A 26,000-nucleotide genomic window follows, 5' to 3' on the forward strand; every position below is an offset into this window, starting at 1 on the left:
AACATTTCCACAACCATGTAATTCCAAAACAATGACAATGTCCACAGATGCAAGCTGCTTCATAAAAACAAAAACATTTTAAAACACAGTAGCTTTTATATACAATTGCAGTTTACAGTGTGTACAAGAATAAAGAAATTTGTGATGTTCAAAAGTAATAATTAAGTCATACTTTTTTTTAATTATCAAAATAGTTCCACTTACGTAACTACAAAATAGTAATAAAAAAAGCCCATATTGGAAAGAAAGAAAAACATGTTACCCTCCATTCTTCCTTGGTGTGTACCATCTATCTCTTCCACAGGGGGCAGCGGACTGACCATCACAAGAACTGCAACATCCCCACTACACGATCAAATTTTCCTTTCAGGCAAAGTCAAACGTTTAAATATCTGCTCACAGCGTCAAGGTCCAGCATTCTCTATCACTAAGCAACCAGACGGATTCTATTCCTCCGGTATCCTTAGCTACAGTTACCAGGGAGACACAGCTACTGTATCGGTCTGCGTCCCCTCCCTCTCTCCGCCTCACTTCCTGTTAGCCTCGGTCCCGTTCACCATTCCAGGGCCGGGCCCTGCAGAGCGTGAGGGCTGTGCACTGAGCAGTACCGGAGGGGGTTAATGTTTGGGCAGAAGACGTTGTACTTCCTCCTGCACAGGGAGGATTAGAGTTAGGGGTCATTAGATCACTCAGTTCCTCACATGGTTGTATGGGTGGAGGTTTAGGTGGTGGTCTAGGTTGAGCTGGTCTAGGTTGTGGTGGTCTATGTAGTGAATATCTAGGTTGTGGTCTAGCACAGGTCTTGTGGAGTTTATGTTGAGTTGGTCTAGGTTGTGGCCTAGGTTGTGGTCTAGGTTGTGGTCTAGGTTGTGGAGTCTATATTGAGTTGGTCTAGGTTGTGGTCTAGGTTGTGGAGTCTATATTGAGTTGGTCTAGGTTGTGGAGGTCTAGGTTGTGGAGGTCTAGGTTGTGGTCTAGGTTGTGGAGGTCTAGGTTGTGGAGGGCTAGGTTGTGGTCTAGGTTGTGGAGGTCTAGGTTGTGGTCTAGGTTGTGGAGGTCTAGGTTGTGGAGGTCTAGGTTGTGGAGGTCTAGGTTGTGGAGGTCTAGGTTGTGGTCTAGGTTGTGGTCTAGGTTGTGGAGGTCTAGGTTGTGGAGGTCTAGGTTGTGGAGGTCTAGGTTGTGGAGGTCTAGGTTGTGGTCTAGGTTGTGGAGGTCTAGGTTGTGGAGGTCTAGGTTGTGGTCTAGGTTGTGGAGGTCTAGGTTGTGGAGGTCTAGGTTGTGGAGGTCTAGGTTGTGGAGGTCTAGGTTGTGGTCTAGGTTGTGGAGGTCTAGGTTGTGGAGGTCTAGGTTGTGGTCTAGGTTGTGGTCTAGGTTGTGGAGGTCTAGGTTGTGGAGTCTATATTGAGTTGGTCTAGGTTGTGGTCTAGGTTGTGGAGTCTATATTGAGTTGGTCTAGGTTGTGGTCTAGGTTGTGGTCTAGGTTGTGGAGGTCTAGGTTGTGGAGGTCTAGGTTGTGGAGGTCTAGGTTGTGGAGGTCTAGGTTGTGGAGGTCTAGGTTGTGGTCTAGGTTGTGGAGGTCTAGGTTGTGGTCTAGGTTGTGGAGGTCTAGGTTGTGGAGGTCTAGGTTGTGGAGGTCTAGGTTGTGGAGGTCTAGGTTGTGGTCTAGGTTGTGGAGGTCTAGGTTGTGGAGGTCTAGGTTGTGGTCTAGGTTGTGGTCTAGGTTGTGGAGGTCTAGGTTGTGGTCTAGGTTGTGGAGGTCTAGGTTGTGGAGGTCTAGGTTGTGGTCTAGGTTGTGGAGGTCTAGGTTGTGGAGGTCTAGGTTGTGGAGGTCTAGGTTGTGGTCTAGGTTGTGGAGGTCTAGGTTGTGGAGGTCTAGGTTGTGGAGGTCTAGGTTGTGGTCTAGGTTGTGGAGGTCTAGGTTGTGGAGGTCTAGGTTGTGGTCTAGGTTGTGGTCTAGGTTGTGGAGGTCTAGGTTGTGGAGGTCTAGGTTGTGGAGGTCTAGGTTGTGGTCTAGGTTGTGTTCTAGGTTGTGGAGGTCTAGGTTGTGGAGGTCTAGGTTTTGGAGGTCTAGGTTGTGGTCTAGGTTGTGGTCTAGGTTGTGGAGGTCTAGGTTGTGGAGGTCTAGGTTGTGGAGGTCTAGGTTGTGGTCTAGGTTGTGGAGGGCTAGGTTGTGGAGGTCTAGGTTGTGGTCTAGGTTGTGGAGGTCTAGGTTGTGGAGGTCTAGGTTGTGGTCTAGATTGTGGAGGGCTAGGTTGTGGAGGTCTAGGTTGTGGTCTAGGTTGTGGAGGTCTAGGTTGTGGAGGTCTAGGTTGTGGTCTAGGTTGTGGAGGTCTAGGTTGTGGTCTAGGCTGTGGAGGTCTAGGTTGTGGAGGTCTAGGTTGTGGAGGTCTAGGTTGTGGTCTAGGTTGTGGTCTAGGTTGTGGAGGTCTAGGTCACCTCACTAACCTGCAGAGCTGTGCGTTTGGTCCTCTCCTCATTCAGTTCTTCTTTCAGTTCCTCAATGTCTCGCCTGGTGAGTGAGGAGACAACAGCTTAAAAAAGACATTTACCATTTCCAGAATGATCCAGACAAGTTACAGATGCTGAGTAGTTAATTGGTCAGTTATCTTACCAAGTTACTAAGCTGTTTTAGGCTATACCTTGAAATAATGCCAATACTTTTATTTGCTAATGATATTAAAGAAAATATGCCTATTCCATGAGTGGCCAGAAGAGGGCAGTACTCACACATGCCGTGCCTGTAGCAGTTCCAGGGCCATCCTGAGCTCTTTGACCTCAGCCTGCAGGCCATCCTGGGAAGCCCCCTCTCCTGCAGCCTTGGGCGGGGCCGGCCGGGCTGGGGGAGAGGTCCTGGGCTGGGGCTCTGCTTTAGAGCAGGTCGGTGCCAGGTTTTCTGCAACCTGCAACCACAACGATCAGCAGGTGACCAGCAGCAGAATCAGAGTCAGCTGACACATCTCCATTAGACTGGGTCAGCTGACACATCTTCACTAGACTGGGTCAGCTGACACATCTTCACTAGACTGGGTCAGCTGACACATCTCCACTAGACTGGGTCAGCTGACATGCTGGATCAATTTACACAAAGAAGAAGATTAAACCAACTGTTGTACTTTAGTCTGGATCTTCTCTGTCTGGATCTTCTTGGGTGACACTGCAGCTTCTGTCAGGTCCGGGGCCCCAGGAACCTGGGGAACGACAGCAACCAATCAAACACCTCCAGGACTGCCAGCACTCACACACTTCCTGTGTCGGTCACACTTCCTGTTTGTAACACTCCCTGTATGTCAGCAACTCTTGCAAACAGCAGTGAGCAAAATTACTGCGTTCAAAGGGCTTTTACACGATTAAATCAAGTTATGTACAATTGCATTTGGCGCCACAAACACCAAAGTACAAGAATGTGTTTCATCACTAATGTTGCTACCAGGCAATTTCTGGGAAGGACATACCTTCCTGCTTTTTTTCTTCTTTTTTTTTCTTTTTTTAATGATTTTATACAACCTTCGCCAAGTAAACAAAACCTTAAATAATGGTCTGTTACGATCTTTTATTGTAATTTGTCTCAGCAAGTTAAGAAATAACTTATATGACCCAAAATACTTAAATGAATTGTATATTCTTGGAAAGCTTATTCTACCTCAGGTGTATTTTGTCTGCAGAAACATGTAACACTGTGATAAAAACCTAATCTCTTGCATACAACTCCTTATAATAACTAGAGAGGGTACAATTTCTGGGGAAATTGTAGGGTGTGCTTGCTTCCGTCGGTTGCACAGGGGTCCGTTTTTGAATGACATTTTTTTTTTGCTGCTCATTTACAACTGAAAATACGAGTGAAGTGTAGAATGAAATAGATGTCTTCTCATTTCCCCTGCAAGAGGCAGCCTCATCGTTGAATCAAAACGAATACATTTGGCAGACCGGTGTAAAAATGTACCTAATCTCTATGACTTAAACGTCATTTTAAGTTTTTCCCTTCTCATGATATTTTCAGGCATTTAGCCTACTCATTGCATTCATTCATTAATAAAGAACCCCCTTTGAAGATTATTCTACGACGTTACCCGGCAGTAGAAGATGGAATCGCGATTCAAACAGTACCATCTGCTAACTGAAAATATGCCCCCCAAAACGTAAATAAGCTTGACATTTATTTAGTGGAAAATCGCTCATTCATAAAAAGCTCACTGGTAGCATCATTGTCAGTAACAACGCAAAATGCGATATAGCCCTGTGTGGAGAAGCTGCCCCGGTAAATTCTACTACTACAGTACAGTACTAGACTACTGCTGTGTTCGTCTTGGTAGCGATTGCGTTGGTTGAATTCGATTAAACGTTCCGTTGTACGGTTTAGGCTGAAATTAATTATTTTCATGAACAGATTGACAAAGTTTAGGCTGTGGCAATGAAGTTCAGGTTAGTAGTTAGATAGTTTCACCTATTGAAAGACTTTTGATTTAAGTAAGGGGAGTGCCGAACATGTTCTGTCGCCGTTTGACTTCCTAAACAGCTGTGTAAGTTAGATGTTTTTGTCTTGTGTCTCACGTAGGCTACAGCGTTGCAATGAGCAACACTGGTTTGAAACCACAGGTAATGATAATTTCACCAACAAATCGTTTACTTGTAATGTAATGTCATAGTAAATCCCACAAAGAAAATGTATTTGTGAGGAATGTTTATTTTAACGATTGAAAACAGATGCATCATAGACCACTGTGGTATGTGTTGCCCGGGCAACAGAGGCTAATGTCATGCTAATGCTTCAGTGAAATAGTAGACTACCGTTTCCAAAAGTAGATGTGGGCCTACTTCCTTAATAATATCAGCTAATATTGTACATTACATTTCATAATTGTGTTTCACATCACAAAGTAAAATGAGTAAATAGTTATCACCCTGGCCTCTTTGCTTGTGGCGTTTCTGCAGCTGCCTTGCAGTAAAGCTATAGTTAGCCTAGCTATCCCCCAAGTTAACAGATGTGAAACGAATGTTCTGCTACAGGTAGTCACGAGTGTTTTCGTGACGTTAGTGACGTTAGTAACGTCAGTGACTGGCTAGCAAATTAGCCACCGTTAGCTTCACTTTTCGACACAAAAACTTAACTTCAGCCGACACCATGCAACGGAACCTAAATATAAATACAAGCAACTCAATCGCTACCAAGACGTAACTTTTGACACCTAGGTTGTCTATGTAGGCCAAATATTGACAAAGATTTAGGGGGGCAAAAATAAATAATAGTAAATATATATGTGAGAGAACAAAGGTTGTGCTCTCACCGAAGGCTTGAGCACACCCAATAATATATATGTGAGAGAACAAAGGTTGTGCCCTTGCCGAAGGCAAAGCACACCCAATTAGATTTTCTTCAAAATAATAATATAGCTTTTCACAATGTATGCTTCATGTTTTGGCTACCTGCAATGTTTGGGGCTATCGCGTTGTTATGATCAGTGACCTATGCACTTTGTAAAGCTCTCTCTTGGAAGTCGCTTTGGATAAAAGCGTCTGCTAAATGCATAAATGTAAATGCTAGTAAAACTTCCTGTCGGGGAACTCTGAAACTAGCAACGCCCCCTAGATACCTCTTAAAGAAACACACACCAATATAACCTCTGCCCGCAGGGAAACTTTGACTCACTGGAGAAAAACTGATTAGTCATTGGTGAGACAGTGCTACACTATTACTGACCTCACCTCTGGGGTGGTGGTGACTGAACAAGTTTGTATACTTTCAATATTAACATTTGATTCAATTCCAATCTTTTTAGACTCTTATTGTACATAAATAGTTTAAGAAGTAATATTAACAATACACTCTCTCGTTCTGTCCCAGGGGGCAGATTTCCTTTCTTTCTGAAAATTGTAAATCTGTCCCCCCCCCCCCCCACTTCTTAATAAGGAAATTATAATGATGGTCCGCATCCTCAGTTATCCAGCTGTCCCCCACATTAGAAAACACACCTCCAGCCCTGCTCCACCCCTGCTCCACCCCTGCTCCACCCCTGCTCTGACGCCCATCGACTGCCCCACTGATCCCAGCCTCAGAGGGGCCCAGCTTCCTGGAGGAGCTTCCTGTGCTGGCACCCCCTGGTGGTGAGGATGGGCACCTACGTGTGTGAGGGGGCCCGAGGGGGGTCTCCTCTGGGGGGGCTTGGCCCTGGTGGCCGTGGGGTGGTTCAGCTTCTCTGTAGACACGTCCATGCCATCAAACTGGTCCAGGTTGCCCTCCTCCACGGGGTTAGGGGAGGAGGGGGGAGGGAGGGCACCGTTGGGCCTGGTGCAGCAGGAGAGGAGGGGGAGGGGGAGGAGGGGGGAGGAGAGGAAGAGGGTGAAACAGAAGCATCATAAATGAGCTGAAGCTTAATAATGACTGTAGGCTGCTGTTGTGTTGTTGTTTTTGCACACGTGTTTCTCGTCACAGTGAGTTCTCTGAGGGGAAGTCCAAGTGTGGCGAGGGCACAAGCAGAAGGACGCACAAAGGCGGGTGATAATAAAAGGCCTTCCGTCAAAACCACAGAAACTGTGAAACCAACTATGATAAAGCGCTGTGATTTCTGTGTTCAGGCGCCTCACCCCAGCAGCAGGGGGGGCGGAGCCTCGTCTCATACCTGGCGGGGTTCCACCTCAGGTGACTCCTGCCAACATGGACACTGAGTCTCTGATCCCGGGTGAAAATCACACCCTTCCATGTAAACATGGCCATGCGGTTTCCTCTGTCAGTAGTCCCTTTAACACAGGAGCGTTTTTGTTGCCTCAGTGTGTGTGTGTGTGTGTGGGGGTGCTTTTATGCATGAATGCTTCTGAGCATGTGTGCGTGCATGCGTGTGCGTGCATGCGTGTGTGAGTGTGCGTGCGTGCATGTGCGTGTTTGTGTGCGTGCGTGTGTGGGTGTGTGCTGTACAGGAAACAGGAAATAGCTGCCTGCTGTAGTCTGTTCAGGCCCACTGTGACTCATCCTAGTTTCCAGACTAGCTCGGCGATCCTGGCATTCAGAACGCCATGGCAACCAGGGCACTCAGAGAAGGCTTTATGCGAGGGCTAGCGAAAACAAAAACAAACTGTTTCCGAAGTGTGATTTAACGGACATTCTGCTTCTTTGAACAGCAGTTTAGATCATCGAACATGTGCCCCATTCATCTGTCCTGCTGGGTGGGAGATCCTTCTGTCTGCTGAGAACATTCTAGGACCCTCTCTGAATGATGGTGTGTAGGGTAAGAGAGGGCCTCACGCATGAACATGGGTGGATGTCATGCCGCAGCAACAAGGAACGAAGCACCAGGAACCTCATGACGGGGGAGCCGTGACAAGCTGGAGGTCCGACACAACGTCAGGGCGAGGAGAGCTGAGGCTAGGGAGAGACGCTCCACTCACCTGGGCGCAGGCTAGGGAGAGACGCTCCACTCACCTGGGCGCAGGCTAGGGAGAGACGCTCCACTCACCTGGGCGCAGGCTAGGGAGAGACGCTCCACTCACCTGGGCGCAGGCTAGGGAGAGACGCTCTACTCACCTGGGCGCAGGCTTGGCAGGCTTGTCCTTGACGGGGGGAGGAGACGGCCTGTTGATGCTGGGCAGCTTCACCTTGGTGGGGGGGTTGGCTCTTAGGTCCTTACTCTCTGCTTTCTCATCTGGACAACATAGATGAGTTAGACATAGAAGATCAACACAGTAACAACACAGTAACAGCACAGTAACAGCACAGTAACAGTACAGTAACAGCACAGTAACAGTAACAGCAGAGTAACAGCAAAGTAACAGTAACAGCACAGTAACAGCACAGTAACAGCACCAGTAACAGCACAGTAACAGCACAGTAACAGCACAGTAACAGTAACAGCACCAGTAACAGCACCAGTAACAGCACCAGTAACAGCACAGTAACAGCACCAGTAACAGTACAGTAACAGCACCAGTAACAGCACAGTAACAGCACAGTAAAAGTAACAGCACCAGTAACAGCACAGTAACAGCAACAGCATGGTAGTCTTACCTTTAGGCTTCGCTGGGATCCCCTTCTCCATGGCTGAAGCCTCAACCTTGACTGAAACAAGACAACAAGTGAATAAGTCATTAAAAGGTTTAACAATGATGGACATTTTTTTAATGTATATCAGACAAATATAATTGCTCGTAAAAACAACCCAAAATAGACCAGAATGTACCCTTTCTCACGTTAAAAAACTTCCTTTAGTCTCTACCAGTACACACTGGTAAACGTTATTGTGGCTCAAGTAAACAATGCTAATGTTCGTTGCTTTTATTGCGTCCTAGCCTGAGTGCGGTAACATGGGATCCCACAGGCTTGCAGCTCCCTGGAGCAGGCCAGGTCACAGCTGGGGCCAGCACTAGTACCAACATAGATCCCCAGGGCCAGGCCTGACAGCAGCTGACACACACAAACACACATTCACAAACACACACGCACACAAATATGCACACACTCTCTCTTTGTTTGTTTGAAGCCAGTCCACCATTCCCAGGGGTCAGCAGAGATGGATTGTGGACACCTACAGTAGCCACAAACCTACAAACGAATCTCTGCGTAGCTTCTGTAGCTCCATCTAATCATTCCAGTCAAACGCTCAGACCCTGGGCGGCACAGGCACCCAAACACACAGCAGCCTTGTGAAGGAGTGAGTTTCACACCTTCCCAGCAGAGAAACACCTGAACCGTGAAGCCTACCTGTGGCCATACCAAAACAAGCCTTTAAACCTTCAGTCCAACCATCCACAGACCAGAGAGAGAGCAGCTCCTTGGCCCGTCTGTGAACACAACCCAGACAAGACCTCTCTTCGGGCTCCGCCCTCCGCTTCCTCCAAGACGCCTGGTCACATGACCAGCCCCCCCACCCCCCCTGCCTTCCACCCACACCATGGTCTACGACTTCCTGTGACATTTCCCTAGTGAGCGTGAAAATAGAGGGATGGGAATCCTGGGGAAATGATTTTGTAGTTACTGCAGTCTCCTGAAGAACTTTTCAGGGAACAAATCTCTACATATATGTGTCATGTAGAATATGGAACTGGGAGGCTGAAGTTACAGTAAGACTTTCTGTCGTTAAACTGTAGATCTTTGGATGAAGAAGCATCAAATAAAAGAGGTTTCTACGAAACACAGAGACTGATAAAGTTCACAAAACTGCTAGCAGCTAACCAAACAGCAAGTTACCTAATAAGCACTTCACCAATTCAAACATAAGCAGAAATGTGTGTATGTCTAAGTGTTGGTGTGTGTGTGTGTGTGTTCAGGCAGGATTTGGAGTGTTGTAGATGAAACTGTTCTGCCACCACATCCTCTTTAGTGCTGAAAGCCTCCTGATATGAGCTCCACATCCTCTGCAGCAGCAGTCTCTCACCCATCCTCTATCTCTCTATTTCAGATGATCTAGAGGGGCCCTTTCACCAAACAACACTGCACCCGTCCTTCACAAAAGGTCACATTCAGAAAAACACTTTAGGAGATAGCATTCGTATGGGACTATTTTAAGCCTGGCCAGCCTCTGACATCTCTGAAGAGCATCAGCTAACAGAGAGCCTAGCACGCTAGCTAAACGTGACGAGTTCCGGCTGACAGATCTGACTTTGTGACGGAACAAAACTAGTGCATCCTCGACAAAACATGACAAATGTTTGCCTCACACTATCGTCCTCTACTGGGGTTACATAAGCTCTCAAGACATCTGAATTGCGCAAGGTCAAAAGAACAATGGATGGCGGTTTTGGTCATAAAACCTCAGTGTGGTTTTGTGTGATGGCAAGCCAACCCGCTATCAGAACAAGCTATTATTAGACAGCACGGCAGATTCACGTATTGAAGCATGATGTTCTTCTAGGGATCGTGCTCTCAAGCTTCTACTTACATCAGGGAGCCACGTCGGCCAAAACATCACACACTAACAGAGCAATGCAGATATGAAGACTGACAGCCTTCCAAACTGATAGTGCTGATTGTGCAGCAGTTCCAACCATGTTCAGTCACACGCTACACGCTACACGCTGCACGCTACACGCTATACGCTACACGCTACAGGCCTGTTCACTCTGCTCAAACCTTGTCCAACAAGCAACAACAAGCACCAAACATTCTCTTGTTGGCTGTTGGGTTTAGAAGGGTTTGGAAAGACAATAGTGTCATTTCACATTGTCCCAACAAACACCAAGAGGCAAATCACACCAAACCAACACACCACTATCCACTCTCTATCACTCTGCTTGCCACTAACGCCCCTTCCCACGCGCATCACTGTACTCTTTACTCCCTGGTCAACTGGCCCTCACTTCACACCCATCGTAATATTCACTGGCTTATCCTCATCTACAAGGCCCTTCTTCACCGGACACCCCCCTACCTGGCTCACCTGCTGCATCCGCTTCCTGTCACACACAACACCCGGTCCTCTCTCTACTTCCAGTTAAAAATTCCCAAACACAAATCCATCCTAGGGCTAGCATCATTTCAGTCCGCTGCCGCCTCTGACTGGAATGCTCTGCAAAAACATCTCAAACTGGACACATTCATTTCCATCCCTGCCTTCAAAAAAAACATTTCACTCATCCTCACCGATTTCTGTAAATGCTCTCTCACCTGTTAACCCCTCCCCTTAGTATTTGTTGTCCTATTCATCCCCATGGTCTGTCTGTATGATCTGTTGCCAACTGTCTAGTTTAGTCCTACTGTTGCACCAATGTTGCCTTGTCTGTTTCTCACCTGCCTGTATCCTCTGTTCATTCCTGCCAGTCAGTCTATGTCTTGATTGTGGTTGTTGTCTGGTGTAAATAGTCTGTGTCTTGCTTTGTGTTCTTGTGCTTTTACATGTTTTTATCCTCTCTGATTCCCTATGTACAAATGCCCTGATTGTTTTTCTTCTGTATGTTGTACTGCTGTGGTTGTGTGCCGTTATGCTTTTAACCAGATTTGTATTCCATAGCCCCTTTCCTCTCTCCCTCAAAAAGCTTTTGCTTTTTGCCAGGCCATCTTTGAAAATAAGAATTTGTTCTTAAATGATTCTGCCTGGTTAAATAAAGGTTAAATAAAAAATAAAACACAACACAACACATCACACCAAACCAACTCAACACACCAAACCAAACCAACACAACATAACAACTGTTGGCTGTTGGTGTTTGTTTGGGCAGTGTGAACCAGCCTTAGAACAACAACGCCATGCCAGACTGAGGAAACTAGAGCTCAGTCCCACCATTCATCCTCTCCTGGTGGGAGCGATCCAGATGCCAGCTCTCTCAGAACATCATATCTACAAGCAGACTCTCTGTTCTAACCCCTTCGGCTCATTAGGACCTTTATTAGGGCTGCTACTTTCTGTTATACTTTATATATATGTAATAACATTACAATTGTATTCATTTATCAGATGCTTTTATCCAAAGTGAAAATCAAGGATCAGAAGTGCAGAGTTCTGACAGTATTTTGGTGGTTAAAGTCAAGGAATGGTTGGTCTTTACTAGCCACAGTGATATCAACCCCTCAGCTTCCAACCAGGGTGAACAGTAAGAACAATTATAATACTGTGCAACAATGCATTGGCTGTCACTGCCACTTCCTGTCGTAGTGGTTGTTTTGATTTTACAGTAAGTAGGTCTCACCTGATCGTCTCTCTGTGCCTTTCCGAACCGGCGGGAGGCTGGTAGACCCGGACTGCAAGAGAAGAAATAACACACACACACACACTACAGATTAACAACTCAGATTCTGTTCTCAGAGACATCTCCCAGACTTCAGCAGCTACAGATGAAAAGGTTTACAACCTGATCTGTCGAGTAAATAACCGATAATAATTTATAATAATTACTGGAAGATGCGTCCTTGGCTTCATAACCTTTAGCAAAAAAGAAATTATAATGAAAAATCCCTAGGAATGCGGGAAATTCTCTGTGAATTCTGATAAAAACAACTTCCCAGATCCACTCACTTGAAGCATGTCAGTTGGTATCACCATGACGAAGTTGTCAGGGAAGAAACCGCGGTGTCCGTTCAGCTCTCCCTCCCACCACCCCTCGTCCTCCGTGTCCTGCCGGGGGCACATGAGAGGGAATAATGAGCGCCTGGGAGAACCGCACTGTGTCCATGGCAAGCCGACATCTCTGCGTGACGGGTCATCACAAGGCCACGGGAAACACAGTCGATCGCAGCTGTAGATATCGTGACGTCTTCAAAAGCTCTCTACGGAAAATCGTTTTTTCCCCCACTGATAACATCAATTGTTTCTGATTTCGACAGTTGCTCTATTCCATGTAATTGGACTTTGCTGCGTCATACAGTAGATTGTGTCTGTCATCCTCCCGTCAAAGTTTCCTATGAGATAAGAGAGCCACGGCGTTGGCAGCTCAGAGACTAGAAGGCCTGTGAGGTCACGGCCGCCTCGTTAGTCTCTGCGTTAGCATGTTGTAATAAAATGACTTCAGGAAGCTGTGTCAGGAGAAGAGATGGAGGAACACGGGCTGAATACTGTTGGACGGGAGGACGCAAACTTAGAACGTCTCAAACCTTGGAGATGATCGTAACCATGTCGCCCTTCTGGAGCGACAGCTCATCGTCCGTCAGCGCAGAGTAGTCGAACATGACCTGGCAGCATTCCTTCACTGCAGGGAGGCAGAGCGGGGAGAGCAGAGAGACAGTAGAAGGTGTGAATGGAATGGGTGTTTCTGCTGAACCAGGTTATTACTGAAATGCCCTTCTAATGATGTGTCTAAAAGTGATGGAATGATTCTTTTGTCATGAGTTGTTCGGAACAATTGTCCTGGCAGGCTTAAACCCTCATCTATGTATGACTGGAGTTAGTGTTTGTGTCTGCACTGAGATTCCACTGGAAAGACTTGACCTCTGACTTGACCTCCAACATAATCCCTGACGTGGAGTCAAGGTAAGAGTTAGTGTTTCAGTGTGTCCACGCCCGGAAAGCCCTCGGGTTCAAAACGATGTCAGTCTCTGTCACAACAACAATGAGCTGTCGTCTGCATAGACCATGCAGGACGTTTGTTCTAGAAATAGCCTTCCAGAACCAGGTGAGCGGAAGGTGTGTAGGGTGCTGTGCTGTGTGTGAGGGGGCAGTGAGAGCAGCGTGGAGGGTGGCTGTTGGGGGCCTTCTGACAGCAACATGAGATGCGTGGACTCACCGTTCTTCGTCTTGTTCCTCACGCTGGTCCTCTGAGACAGCTTGTTCTGCTCAAAAACACAGAACACGTACGTATAGTAAACAACCTTCGACAACACTTGTGGTTAATACGTTGTGGTTACCTTAACTACCGTGCAACTAAATGGCAGTACCCGTAGTAAAAACATTGTAGTTACATAGGAACTGCTATGTAATAACTACTGTACACTGACAGTTAAGCTGTGCGCATTATACTTATAACATATATTATATATTATATATTGGTATGGGAGAGGCTGGGCTTCACAGGGATAAGTGGATGTCAATACTGATCTTGTTTTGGTGACGCAACCTTCAACTGACACTTTCAAAATCCATACCATTAACACTTCACACCATTAAATTACATTTAGGAATTCTTATGAACCTCCAATGGTCACACTATAGGTACTGATAGTCGCATGAAGTTAATGCAACCTGAATGTAAAGTTTTGCCCATGCTTCCAGTGGCAGCGATCTGAACTGTACCTCTTTACTGAAGACTGCGTCGGAGAGCTTCGGCCTGGGCCGGCCCTCGTTCTGCTTCACATCTGCAACACATCCACCAGAGTCAGTCCTGTCCATCTGGACCAGCAGTGAGGGTACAGTACTCTGCTATGAGGAGAACACGGATCACTCAGATCAGGATCCGCTCTGTGAAGCTGTCAGTCCTCACAAGAACCAAGAGCAGCTCTCAGCCGTACGGTGTGTGAGCAGGTGTGTGAGCAGGTGGAACTGAGTTGAACTGGTTTAACTCACTCCTCAGTATGGATACCGCCCCCACCCGCACCATCGAAGAGCGAGATGCTTGATGGTGCGGCTGGTTAAAGCGCTGTTTATGTCAAAGGTACCAAGTTCAAACCTCAGTGTGGGGAGGATCGGGAGGGAAGAGTTCAAACCTCAGTGTGGGGAGGATCGGGAGGGAAGAGTTCAAACCTCAGTGTGGGGAGGATCGGGAGGAAAGAGTTCAAACCTCAGTGTGGGGAGGATCGGGAGGAAAGAGTTCAAACCTCAGTGTGGGGAGGATCGGGAGGAAAGAGTTCAAACCTCAGTGTGGGGAGGATCGGGAGGAAAGAGTTCAAACCTCAGTGTGGGGAGGATCGGGAGGAAAGAGTTCAAACCTCAGTGTGGGGAGGATCGGGAGGACAAGTTCAAACCTCAGTGTGGGGAGGATCGGGAGGACGAGTTCAAACCTCAGTGTGGGGAGGATCGGGAGGAAAGAGTTCAAACCTCAGTGTGGGGAGGATCGGGAGGACGAGTTCAAACCTCAGTGTGGGGAGGATCGGGAGGACGAGTTCAAACCTCAGTGTGGGGAGGATCGGGAGGAAAGAGTTCAAACCTCAGTGTGGGGAGGATCGGGAGGACGAGTTCAAACCTCAGTGTGGGGAGGATCGGGAGGACGAGTTCAAACCTCAGTGTGGGGAGGATCGGGAGGAAAGAGTTCAAACCTCAGTGTGGGGAGGATCGGGAGGACGAGTTCAAACCTCAGTGTGGGGAGGATCGGGAGGGAAGAGTTCAAACCTCAGTGTGGGGAGGATCGGGAGGGAAGAGTTCAAACCTCAGTGTGGGGAGGATCGGGAGGACGAGTTCAAACCTCAGTGTGGGGAGGATCGGGAGGGAAGAGTTCAAACCTCAGTGTGGGGAGGATCGGGAGGGAAGAGTTCAAACCTCAGTGTGGGGAGGATCGGGAGGACGAGTTCAAACCTCAGTGTGGGGAGGATCGGGAGGGAAGAGTTCAAACCTCAGTGTGAGGAGGATCGGGAGGGAAGAGTTCAAACCTCAGTGTGGGGAGGATCGGGAGGGAAGAGTTCAAACCTCAGTGTGGGGAGGATCGGGAGGAAAGAGTTCAAACCTCAGTGTGGGGAGGATCGGGAGGGAAGTGACCGCAGAGCGACACGACTACGCCGGTTATGCAGGGGCCTAGGTTTCATCACTCACCGTTGAAAATGTCAAATCTGTCCCTCCCACTTTATATGAATAAAATCATATTTAACGGCCGCATCCTCAGTTATTAAAACAGCTGTTCCACCCACATTTGAAAACAAGCCCACGTCCCTGGTGTGGCGGCTGTGTGGACACTGGGACGAGACGCACCTTTCGGAGAGACGAAGATCTCTTTGACGAAATTGGAGGGAAACGCTCCAATTCGGCCGTCCTTCATCCCCATCCACCAGCCATCCTCGATCTGCAGAGCACGGGACAGGAAGCACCACAGGCGGAGGAACACACACCAGCGACAGGCCAAGAGAGGAGAAGGAGGAGGCGGAAGAGAGGAGGAGGTGGAGGGGGAGAGAGGAGGAGGAGGGAGAGAGAGGAGGAGGGGGAGAGAGGAGGAGGAGAAGGCGGAGATAGGAGTAGGAGGAGGGGGAGAGAGGAGGAGCAGGGGGAGAGAGGAGGAGGAGCAGAGGGAGAGAGGAGGAGAAGGGGGAGAGAGGGGGAGAGAGGAGGAGGAGGGGGAGAGGAGGGGGAGAGAGGAGGAGGATGGGGAGAGAGGAGGAGGGGGAGAGGAGGAGGAGGAGGGGGAGAGAGTAGGAGGAGGAGGGGGAGAGGAGGAGGAGGAGGGGGAGAGGAGGAGGAGGAGGGGGAGAGAGGAAGAGGAGGAGGGGGAGAGGAGAGGAGGAGGAGGAGGGGGAGAGAGGAGCAGGAGGAGGGGGAGAGGAGGAGGAGGAGGAGGGGGAGAGAGGAGCAGGAGGAGGGGGAGAGGAGGAGGAGGAGGGGGAGAGAGGAAGAGGAGGAGGGGGAGAGGAGGAGTAGGAGGGGGAGAGAGGAGGAGGGAGAGAGGAGGAGGAGGAGGGGGAGAGAGGAAGAGGAGGAGGGAGAGAGGAGGAGTAGGAGGGGGAGAGAGGAGGAGGGAGAGAGGAGGAGTAGGAGGGGGAGAGAGGAGGAGGAGGAGGGAGAGAGGAGGAGGAGGGAGAGAGGAGGAGGAGGGGGAGAGGAGGAGGAGGGGGAGAGAGGAGGAGGAGTGGGAGAGAGGAGGAGGAAGGGGAAAGGAGGAGGAGGAGGGGGAGAGAGGAGGAGGAGTGGGAGAGAGGAGGAGGAAGGAGAAAGGAGGAGGAGGGGGAGAGAGGAGGAGGGGGAGGAGGAAGAGGAGGAGGAGGAGGGAGAGGAGGGAAGAGGGAGAAATGGGAGGATAATTTTAAAGCTCAACAGTTGATGTTTTTCTGTTCATCTCCTGAAAGGAAGCGACCTGCATTTGAGCAGCCAGCAGCAGATTAGGACGCAAAACATCAACATTGGAGCTTTTACTCAGAAATTATGAGGACTCTCGATGAGATAACTTGACAGGCGGAAACGTGTTGAGAACTGGTCTCACCAGTTCCCTGTCACACTTCACAAGGTTTCTAAAGAACATTCCAGAATGGCTCACTTACCTTGACAAAGAATATGAGAACCGGGTTCAGTTCTATTTATAGCAACGTATGCCTGTCAATCTGATACTTATATAACCCAAGCACATTCATTCCATGCATTCATTGTCAGCATCGGCACTGCAGTACTGTATTTGTGTTAGACTGTATGTTTAGTCTAAAACACCCACAGTGTGAACCACAGATTGAGGGAAGGTATTGTTTATAATAATGTTCATAAATAATGTATTTGACAGTCTACGACTTCTCTAATATCTGGACGTGTATGTCTTAGTGGTTAAAGCATTTGACTGAAGATCAAGAGGTCACAGGCTCATATTCCCCACTGTGATTTGAATAAAAATGTCTGCTAGTGTAGAATTAAACATCCCTGTAGCTAGGTAGCGTGTGTCTGTCTCAGGTAGAGAGATGACAGGCTGTAGCTAGTTAGCATGTGTCTCAGGTAGAGAGAGGACAGGCTGTAGCTAGTTAGCAGGTGTCTCAGGTAGAGAGAGGACAGGCTGTAGCTAGTTAGCAGGTGTCTCAGGTAGAGAGAGGACAGCCTGTAGCTAGTTAGCATGTGTTTCAGGTAGAGAGAGGACAGCCTGTAGCTAGTTAGCATGTGTCTCAGGTAGAGAGAGGACAGGCTGTAGCTAGTTAGCATGTGTCTCAGGTAGAGAGAGGACAGCCTGTAGCTAGTTAGCAGGTGTCTCAGATACAGAGGAGATGACAGGATGTAGCTAGTTAGCATGTGTCTCAGATACAGAGGAGATGACAGGCTGTAGCTAGTTAGCATGTGTCTCAGGTAGAGAGAGGACAGGCTGTAGCTAGTTAGCAGGTGTCTCAGGTACAGAGGATATGACAGACTGTAGCTAGTTAGCATGTGTCTCAGGTAGAGAGAAGACAGGCTGTAGCTAGTTAACATGTGTCTCAGGTACAGAGGATATGACAGGCTGTAGCTAGTTAGCGTGTGTCTCAGGTAGAGAGAGGACAGGCTGTAGCTAGTTAGCATGTGTCTCAGATACAGAGGAGATGACAGGCTGTAGCTAGTTAGCATGTGTCTCAGATACAGAGGAGATGACAGGCTGTAGCTAGTTAGCATGTGTCTCAGGTAGAGAGAGGACAGGCTGTAGCTAGTTAGCAGGTGTCTCAGGTACAGAGGATATGACAGACTGTAGCTAGTTAGCATGTGTCTCAGGTAGAGAGAAGACAGGCTGTAGCTAGTTAACATGTGTCTCAGGTAGAGAGAGGACAGCCTGTAGCTAGTTAGCATGTGTCTCAGATACAGAGGAGAGGACAGGCTGTAGCTAGTTAGCATGTGTCTCAGGTAGAGAGAGGACAGCCTGTAGCTAGTTAGCATGTGTCTCAGATACAGAGGAGATGACAGGCTGTAGCTAGTTAGCATGTGTCTCAGGTAGAGAGAAGACAGGCTGTAGCTAGTTAGCATGTGTCTCAGGTAGAGAGAGGACAGCCTGTAGCTAGTTAGCATGTGTCTCAGATACAGAGGAGATGACAGGCTGTAGCTAGTTAGCATGTGTCTCAGATACAGAGGAGAGGACAGGCTGTAGCTAGTTAGCATGTGTCTCAGGTAGAGAGAAGACAGGCTGTAGCTAGTTAGCATGTGTCTCAGGTAGAGAGAAGACAGGCTGTAGCTAGTTAACATGTGTCTCAGATACAGAGGAGATGACAGGCTGTAGCTAGTTAGCATGTGTCTCAGATACAGAGGAGATGACAGGCTGTAGCTAGTTAGCATGTGTCTCAGGTAGAGAGAAGACAGGCTGTAGCTAGTTAGCAGGTGTCTCAGGTAGAGAGAGGACAGGCTGTAGCTAGTTAGCAGGTGTCTCAGGTACAGAGGATATGACAGGCTGTAGCTAGTTAGCATGTGTCTCAGGTAGAGAGAGGACAGGCTATAGCTAGTTAGCATGTGTCTCAGATACAGAGGAGATGACAGGCTGTAGCTAGTTAGCATGTGTCTCAGATACAGAGGAGATGACAGGCTGTAGCTAGTTAGCATGTGTCTCAGGTAGAGAGAAGACAGGCTGTAGCTAGTTAGCATGTGTCTCAGGTAGAGAGAGGACAGCCTGTAGCTAGTTAGCATGTGTCTCAGATACAGAGGAGAGGACAGGCTGTAGCTAGTTAGCATGTGTCTCAGGTAGAGAGAAGACAGGCTGTAGCTAGTTAGCATGTGTCTCAGGTAGAGAGAAGACAGGCTGTAGCTAGTTAACATGTGTCTCAGATACAGAGGAGATGACAGGCTGTAGCTAGTTAGCATGTGTCTCAGATACAGAGGAGATGACAGGCTGTAGCTAGTTAGCATGTGTCTCAGGTAGAGAGAAGACAGGCTGTAGCTAGTTAGCAGGTGTCTCAGGTAGAGAGAGGACAGGCTGTAGCTAGTAAGCAGGTGTCTCAGGTACAGAGGATATGACAGGCTGTAGCTAGTTAGCATGTGTCTCAGGTAGAGAGAAGACAGGCTGTAGCTAGTTAACATGTGTCTCAGGTACAGAGGAGATGACAGGCTGTAGCTAGTTAGCATGTGTCTCAGGTAGAGAGAGGACAGGCTGTAGCTAGTTAGCATGTGTCTCAGGTAGAGAGAGGACAGGCTGTAGCTAGTTAGCATGTGTCTCAGGTAGAGAGAGGACAGGCTGTAGCTAGTTAGCATGTGTCTCAGGTAGAGAGAGGATAGGCTGTAGCTAGTTAGCATGTGTCTCAGATACAGAGGAGATGACAGGCTGTAGCTAGTTAGCATGTGTCTCAGGTAGAGAGAGGATAGGCTGTAGCTAGTTAGCATGTGTCTCAGGTAGAGAGAGGATAGGCTGTAGCTAGTTAGCATGTGTCTCAGATAGAGAGAGGACAGGCTGTAGCTAGTTAGCATGTGTCTCAGGTAGAGAGAGGATAGGCTGTAGCTAGTTAGCATGTGTCTCAGGTAGAGAGAGGACAGCCTGTAGCTAGTTAGCATGTGTCTCAGGTAGAGAGAGGATAGGCTGTAGCTAGTTAGCATGTGTCTCAGGTAGAGAGAGGACAGGCTGTAGCTAGTTAGCATGTGTCTCAGGTAGAGAGAGGATAGGCTGTAGCTAGTTAGCATGTGTTTCAGGTAGAGAGAGGACAGGCTGTAGCTAGTTAGCATGTGTCTCAGGTAGAGAGAGGACAGGCTGTAGCTAGTTAGCATGTGTCTCAGGTAGAGAGGACAGGCTGTAGCTAGTTAGCATGTGTCTCAGGTAGAGAGAGGACAGGCTGTAGCTAGTTAGCAGGTGTCTCAGGTAGAGAGAGGATAGGCTGTAGCTAGTTAGCATGTGTCTCAGGTAGAGAGAGGATAGGCTGTAGCTAGTTAGCATGTGTCTCAGATAGAGAGAGGACAGCCTGTAGCTAGTTAGCATGTGTCTCAGGTAGAGAGAGGATAGGCTGTAGCTAGTTAGCATGTGTCTCAGGTAGAGAGAGGACAGCCTGTAGCTAGTTAGCATGTGTCTCAGGTAGAGAGAGGATAGGCTGTAGCTAGTTAGCATGTGTCTCAGGTAGAGAGAGGACAGGCTGTAGCTAGTTAGCATGTGTCTCAGGTAGAGAGAGGACAGGCTGTAGCTAGTTAGCATGTGTCTCAGGTAGAGAGAGGACAGGCTGTAGCTAGTTAGCATGTGTCTCAGGTAGAGAGAGGACAGGCTGTAGCTAGTTAGCATGTGTCTCAGGTAGAGAGAGGACAGGCTGTAGCTAGTTAGCATGTGTCTCAGGTAGAGAGAGGACAGGCTGTAGCTAGTTAGCATGTGTCTCAGGTAGAGAGAGGATAGGCTGTAGCTAGTTAGCATGTGTCTCAGGTAGAGAGAGGACAGGCTGTAGCTAGTTAGCATGTGTCTCAGGTAGAGAGAGGACAGGCTGTAGCTAGTTAGCATGTGTCTCAGGTAGAGAGAGGACAGGCTGTAGCTAGTTAGCATGTGTCTCAGGTAGAGAGAGGACAGGCTGTAGCTAGTTAGCATGTGTCTCAGGTAGAGAGAGGACAGCCTGTAGCTAGTTAGCATGTGTCTCAGGTAGAGAGAGGACAGGCTGTAGCTAGTTAGCATGTGTTTCAGGTAGAGAGAGGACAGGCTGTAGCTAGTTAGCATGTGTCTCAGGTAGAGAGAGGACAGGCTGTAGCTAGTTAGCATGTGTTTCAGGTAGAGAGAGGACAGGCTGTAGCTAGTTAGCATGTGTCTCAGGTAGAGAGAGGACAGGCTGTAGCTAGTTAGCATGTGTCTCAGGTAGAGAGAGGACAGCCTGTAGCTAGTTAGCATGTGTTTCAGGTAGAGAGAGGACAGCCTGTAGCTAGTTAGCATGTGTCTCAGGTAGAGAGAGGACAGGCTGTAGCTAGTTAGCATGTGTCTCAGGTAGAGAGAGGACAGGCTGTAGCTAGTTAGCATGTGTTTCAGGTACAGGGGAGATGACAGCAGCACTTCACCTCTCTCAAGATCTCCACGGTCTCCCCGACAACCAGTTCCAGCTCATCCTCGTTCAGCTGACTGTAGGGGAAGGCCACTTCACATTTCCTGGACTGCTTTGTCACCTTGGCTGCAGAAAAACAGACATTTCTCAAACATGGTCGTTAGACCCAAACAGCTCCAGTGTTGGCGGTAATGGACTAACACAATGACATGTGGTATTATCTTGATGAAACACCTCAGAATGTCTGTTCTAACTAATGACTCATTCAGAGACACTCTGAGGTCTAACTGAGCGCTCTGAGGGCTAACTGAATGCTCTGAGATGATACAGATTGCAACCCCTCCATGTTCAGCTTCTGATGCATTGACTTCTCCAAAGCTACTCTTCTGTTCAGTAACAGTGGGCACGCAGTACTCTTTACATGTCGCTCTTTCAGACGTTGTAAACAAACTCGGTAACACTTTAGATCCAGGGCGTTCTGTAACCATTAGTTAATAGGCCTTAGTAAGTCTTATTAACACATTTCAATGTTAGTAAACATCTTATAAGGGCCTTATTACTTATTAACCAACACTTATCTTACAATAACACTAAAACTAACCCTTGCTCTAACCCTTACTAATATTATTAACGCTTATATTGTCTTAATTAGGGGTCAGGTGGCTGAGCGGTTAGGGAATCGGGCTAGTAATCTAAAGGTTGCCAGTTCCATTCCCGGCCGCGCCAAATGACGTTGTGTCCTTGGGTAAGGCACTTCACCCTACTTGCCTCGGGGGGAATGTCCCTGTACTTACTGTAAGTCGCTCTGGATAAGAGCGTCTGCTAAATGACTAAAAGTAAATGTAATAACACACATGAATGTTAATGAGCATTTTATAACAGCCTTATTACCTAGTAACTCATTCTTATTACAAACACCTGGTTTTAAAGTGTTACCAGAAACTCTAGCTCTGGACGACAGGCAGTCTGACCAGAAGAGCTCACATTTTTTTAACTTGTTGACAAAAGGGGGTGTAACTTCAAAACCTTTTTGATTTTCTTGACTGTGAGCAGTGGTATTGTGAGGCTTACAAACACATCTAGGTTTAACTCTGGTAGAGACACACTGAATGAGGACTGGAAATACTACTGAGTAATTGATGTATAATAATGAGTACTTTATACTGTATATGATAATGGGTACTTTTAAACGGTAAAAAGGTAATGTTAAGAGATTAGAAACACAAACATACATTTCCTTAAACTCCTTGGTTCTCTTTTGGTGTCTCCAATCAGATACACTGGGACCTCCTGATTGGACAAGAAAACGTGATAAGACACACAACACATGCAAACACACACACACACAGAAACTCCACGCACACAAACACATTCTGTGAAAAAAACCCAGCGTGAACACACACACACACACGAATACCTCTCCACACACACACACACACACACACACGAATACCTCTCCACACACACACACACGAATACCTCTCCACACACACACACATGAATACCTCTCCACACTCACACACACACACACACACGAGTACATCTCCACACACACACACACACACACACACACAAGTACATCTCCACACACACACACGAGTACATCTCCACACACACACACACACACGAGTACATCTCCACACACACACACACACAAGTACATTTCCACACACACACGCAAGTACACATCTCCACACACACACACACACACAAGTACATCTCCACACACACACACAAGTACATCTCCACACACACACACACACAAGTACATCTCCACACACACACACACACACACACGAGTACATCTCCACACACACACACAAACACACACATGAGTACATTTCCACACACACAAGTACAGGGAGCTGTGGTGACAGAGACCTTGACAAAGTTGGCCGGGAAGATCCCTTTCTTCCCCTTCAGCTCCCCCTCCAGCCAGCCCTCCTCGCCCGCCTTGGTCACCTTCTTCACCACCTCGCCAGCACGCACCGTCATCTCATCCCCCATGGTGCCCTCGAAGTCAATCAGCACCAGCACCTCTGCAACACACCGTAACCATAAGACACGTGACTGGACAGGTCACCATAGAGATACGTGACTGGACAGGTCACCATAGAGATATGTGACTGGACAGGTCACCCATGGAGACACATCGTTACTGGAAAGGTAACCGTGGAGACACAACAGTACTGGGCAGTGTGATGGGTGTTTGAGATGTTCCTCCGGAAACAAGCGTTGTGCTGTGACATTGTCTTCAGTCTGTTCTGATCATTGTTGCTCTGATGTGACTATCTCATGATGAAGACCACTGTCTCTCCTAATGTGATTAACTTGTCACAAAGAGAACCACAGTTAAACATCTGCTCACGTCCCAAGTCCAATGATGGTTCAAAAAGACTGAAAGAATCCTTGTTCCATTGAGAGACACCCAGAGCTGGGTGGAAATGTGTTTGAACATTGACATTAAAGTAGTTCTCAAGTCATATTGTCATTTGAGGCCTTATCGTTCACATTTTGAAATAGAAAGTAAGTAGAAATAGCATGCTGTGGTAATATTTCTGCAAAAACCGGTAACCCATGGCGTTACAACAATGGAAAGGTGGCGAAACAGCTAAGGGCAAAAACTTTGATTCAAGCAACCATAACATCGTTGGTTGAGTAAGTGCAGGAATAAATCTTCCGTAGACTCCATGGCAAATGTGTCCCAGCATCCAGTGAGAAGCTGGTCTTGTCTGAGCATGTCTGGGAGCGCTGCAGGTATGTGCAGCTGGAGGACACAACCTGACACTACAGACAGAACACTTAGGTTCTGTCTCACGGCTATTGTGTTGGGCTGGCAGGACACGTAAGTCCTTCAAGAGGAATGGTATTGTTGTGCATCAGATCTCAGTTTTACCCTGTCTGAACAAACCCACTTGGACGTCTGTTGCGAACTCCTTTTGTGAATCACAATACAGTGAGCTTCTGTGGCATATTTGTTTAGGCTTAGCTCGTAAGGTACAACACTGGACTGACAGAGATGACAGGTCAGTCCAAAGGTTGGGGGCCAACATTGACCTACGTACTTTTACAGTAAAACAGAATTGGTCATTGTGAGGTGTTACACCTTGCGAGACAGTAGGTACACGTCTACAAACAACATGTTTGAATAACAACAACAAACATATTATTTCTACGGTTCTGCGCTGGCCTGCACTGAAACATGAACCGACAGACACACACAGTGAAACCACACGCAGGTTTCATGTCAATACTCCACCCTCGTTTACAACTCACAGACATTCTTACCAAAGTCATGTGTTCAATTAAAGGGTGTCTGAGCTAAAGCTACCACAGACTCAGTTTAGACTCGAGTGAAAATAGTTTCTTGAGATTGCGACAGCTTTTTAAAACAAATGCTAATTCCATCGCCGCTGACATAAAAAGGCCAGACATTGTGGAAGTGGCTCAAACACAGCCCTGCCAGGGACCATTACACTCACCCATGACTTGTTAGTCAGCTGTACTGTCAGCAGAGCTTGGCTGGATAGTTCCTCCTTCCAGAGCACACAGGCAGACCTCCACACAGAGCAGTGAGCGAGAGACACTGTTGCCTGAGATTCTGACACTGTGCTACAGGAGAGGGGCACGCCTCCTCAGCACAGATTAACATTGGTAACTTTTCTCTGGGTAGTAATGACAAGTCAACAAACAATAGTTGGATGAGTCACTGAGACAAAGAGAGAGAGAGAGAGAGAGAGAGAGAGAGAGAGAGAGAGAGAGAGAGAGAGAGAGAGAGAGAGAGAGAGAGAGAGAGAGAGAGAGAGAGAAGGGGAAGACAGAGAGAGAAAGGAAAGAAGAGAGAGAGAAGATAGAGCGATAATGAGAAAGGGTGAAGAAAGAGAGAGGGCTAACAGGTGGAACAGGTTTCCAATGGAAGAACACTGTCAAAACAGGAGTGACGAATCATTTCAAACAGACACTAAAGTGGATGTTATCAGGATTTTGAACTAAAGCATGTATGTGTTTGGGAATTGTTCAGCTGAGGAAACCCATTGCAGGCCACTGAAAGACTGAGTCTTACATGACAGAAATGAATGTGCTTGACTGAACATGAAAACCCCTGATATGTAGGAACAGGCCAGTGCAGATAAAGGAATTGCGTAACCTTGCAGGATGGGAGGAGGGGTATGGAGGCAGAGAGCCGGGGGTAGTGTCATACTAATGTCAGGTTGAGCAACAGGTCAAAGTTCTTCATGACTATACAGCTGCAATGTGATTGGACCTCCATCTAATTAAGTGCCAAACATACCATCATACCCCTTCATCAGAGACTTACACACACACACACAGTATATATATATATTTATAAACATTTATGAACATTTATTTATCAAATCAAATTTATTTGTATAGCCCTTTTTACACGCAAGCATGTCACAGAGGGCCTCACATACATTATTTATATATTGTATCGATATTGTGTGTGTACTGTATACATACATTTTATGTCGTAACAAACTGAACACACTCAGATATGAATCATAATCCGCATTTTAATTTAAAATCTGAGAAAAAGGCTTTGTAAAAGGAAACATTCAAAAAAGTCTCTTCAACCACAATTAAACTGAACATGAATTGGTAAATCACATGTATACTGTACAAGTTAAGCAGTGCAACCCCACAGCAAGACTAATCATTCCAGATAGTGCAACAATATATATATATATATAAAAATCTACTTTAAAAACTATGCTTTTAGACACATCAAATATTCCATAAATTTGAACCTTCATCTCTATTTTCTATCAAAGACTGACTGAGTTGTACGGCCTTGCGATACAGCTGGATCAGCGAGATCAGGACCGCACGAGAATCCATCCTGCCAAGGTCCAGCTCATCTGTCTGACCCACAGTGGGACCCAGCGTCCTCTGAGGAACTACTGGCAGCTACGGGGGTAGCTGAAGTTAGCCTGTGATAGACCGTGATAGACAAATGGTTCATCCAATCACCTGCCAAGGATTCTTTGAAAGTGCCCGCCCTTTTCCAAAATAGTGTCCCAAGTACAACTTCCCAGATGGTTCTGTGTAACAAGCCATCTGGCAAGTCAGGCTG

At 47.4% G+C, this 26,000-nt stretch overlaps 1 protein-coding gene across 2 annotated transcripts; it reads right to left on the reverse strand.

Moving 5' to 3' along the window:
- On the reverse strand, positions 1-24,550 carry sh3d21 (SH3 domain containing 21). Of its 2 annotated transcripts, none has more exons than XM_062466470.1 (17): positions 24,388-24,550; positions 22,787-22,944; positions 22,138-22,195; positions 20,922-21,031; positions 15,249-15,339; positions 13,644-13,705; positions 13,138-13,183; positions 12,509-12,603; positions 11,934-12,032; positions 11,608-11,659; positions 7,994-8,044; positions 7,514-7,631; positions 6,118-6,280; positions 3,114-3,188; positions 2,728-2,900; positions 2,446-2,509; positions 1-650 (listed from the first exon to the last, which is right to left on the reverse strand). In XM_062466470.1, exons 1-17 carry the CDS (start codon positions 24,389-24,391, stop codon positions 618-620), a joined length of 1,452 nt encoding a protein of 483 aa, XP_062322454.1. In that variant the 5' UTR covers positions 24,392-24,550; the 3' UTR covers positions 1-617. The 2 variants fall into 2 exon arrangements, with proteins under 2 accessions (XP_062322454.1, XP_062322455.1); XM_062466471.1 differs by having other exon boundaries at positions 3,114-3,172; positions 6,117-6,280.
- Positions 24,551-26,000: the final 1,450 nt, after the last annotated feature.

This window comes from Osmerus eperlanus, chromosome 7 (assembly GCF_963692335.1).
Source record: "Osmerus eperlanus chromosome 7, fOsmEpe2.1, whole genome shotgun sequence".
Lineage (NCBI taxonomy): Eukaryota > Metazoa > Chordata > Actinopteri > Osmeriformes > Osmeridae > Osmerus > Osmerus eperlanus.

What these genes read in the sequence shown, in the direction of transcription:
- sh3d21 (XM_062466470.1), bottom strand. An exon ending in CCTCGGGCCCCCTCACACAC is followed by an intron (nt 3,189 to 6,117) that starts GTAGGTGCCCAT and finishes GTCGTTCCCCAG; the next exon opens with GTTCCTGGGGCCCCGGACCT. An exon ending in CCAAACGCACAGCTCTGCAG is followed by an intron (nt 651 to 2,445) that starts GTTAGTGAGGTG and finishes CTCCCTGTGCAG; the next exon opens with GAGGAAGTACAACGTCTTCT.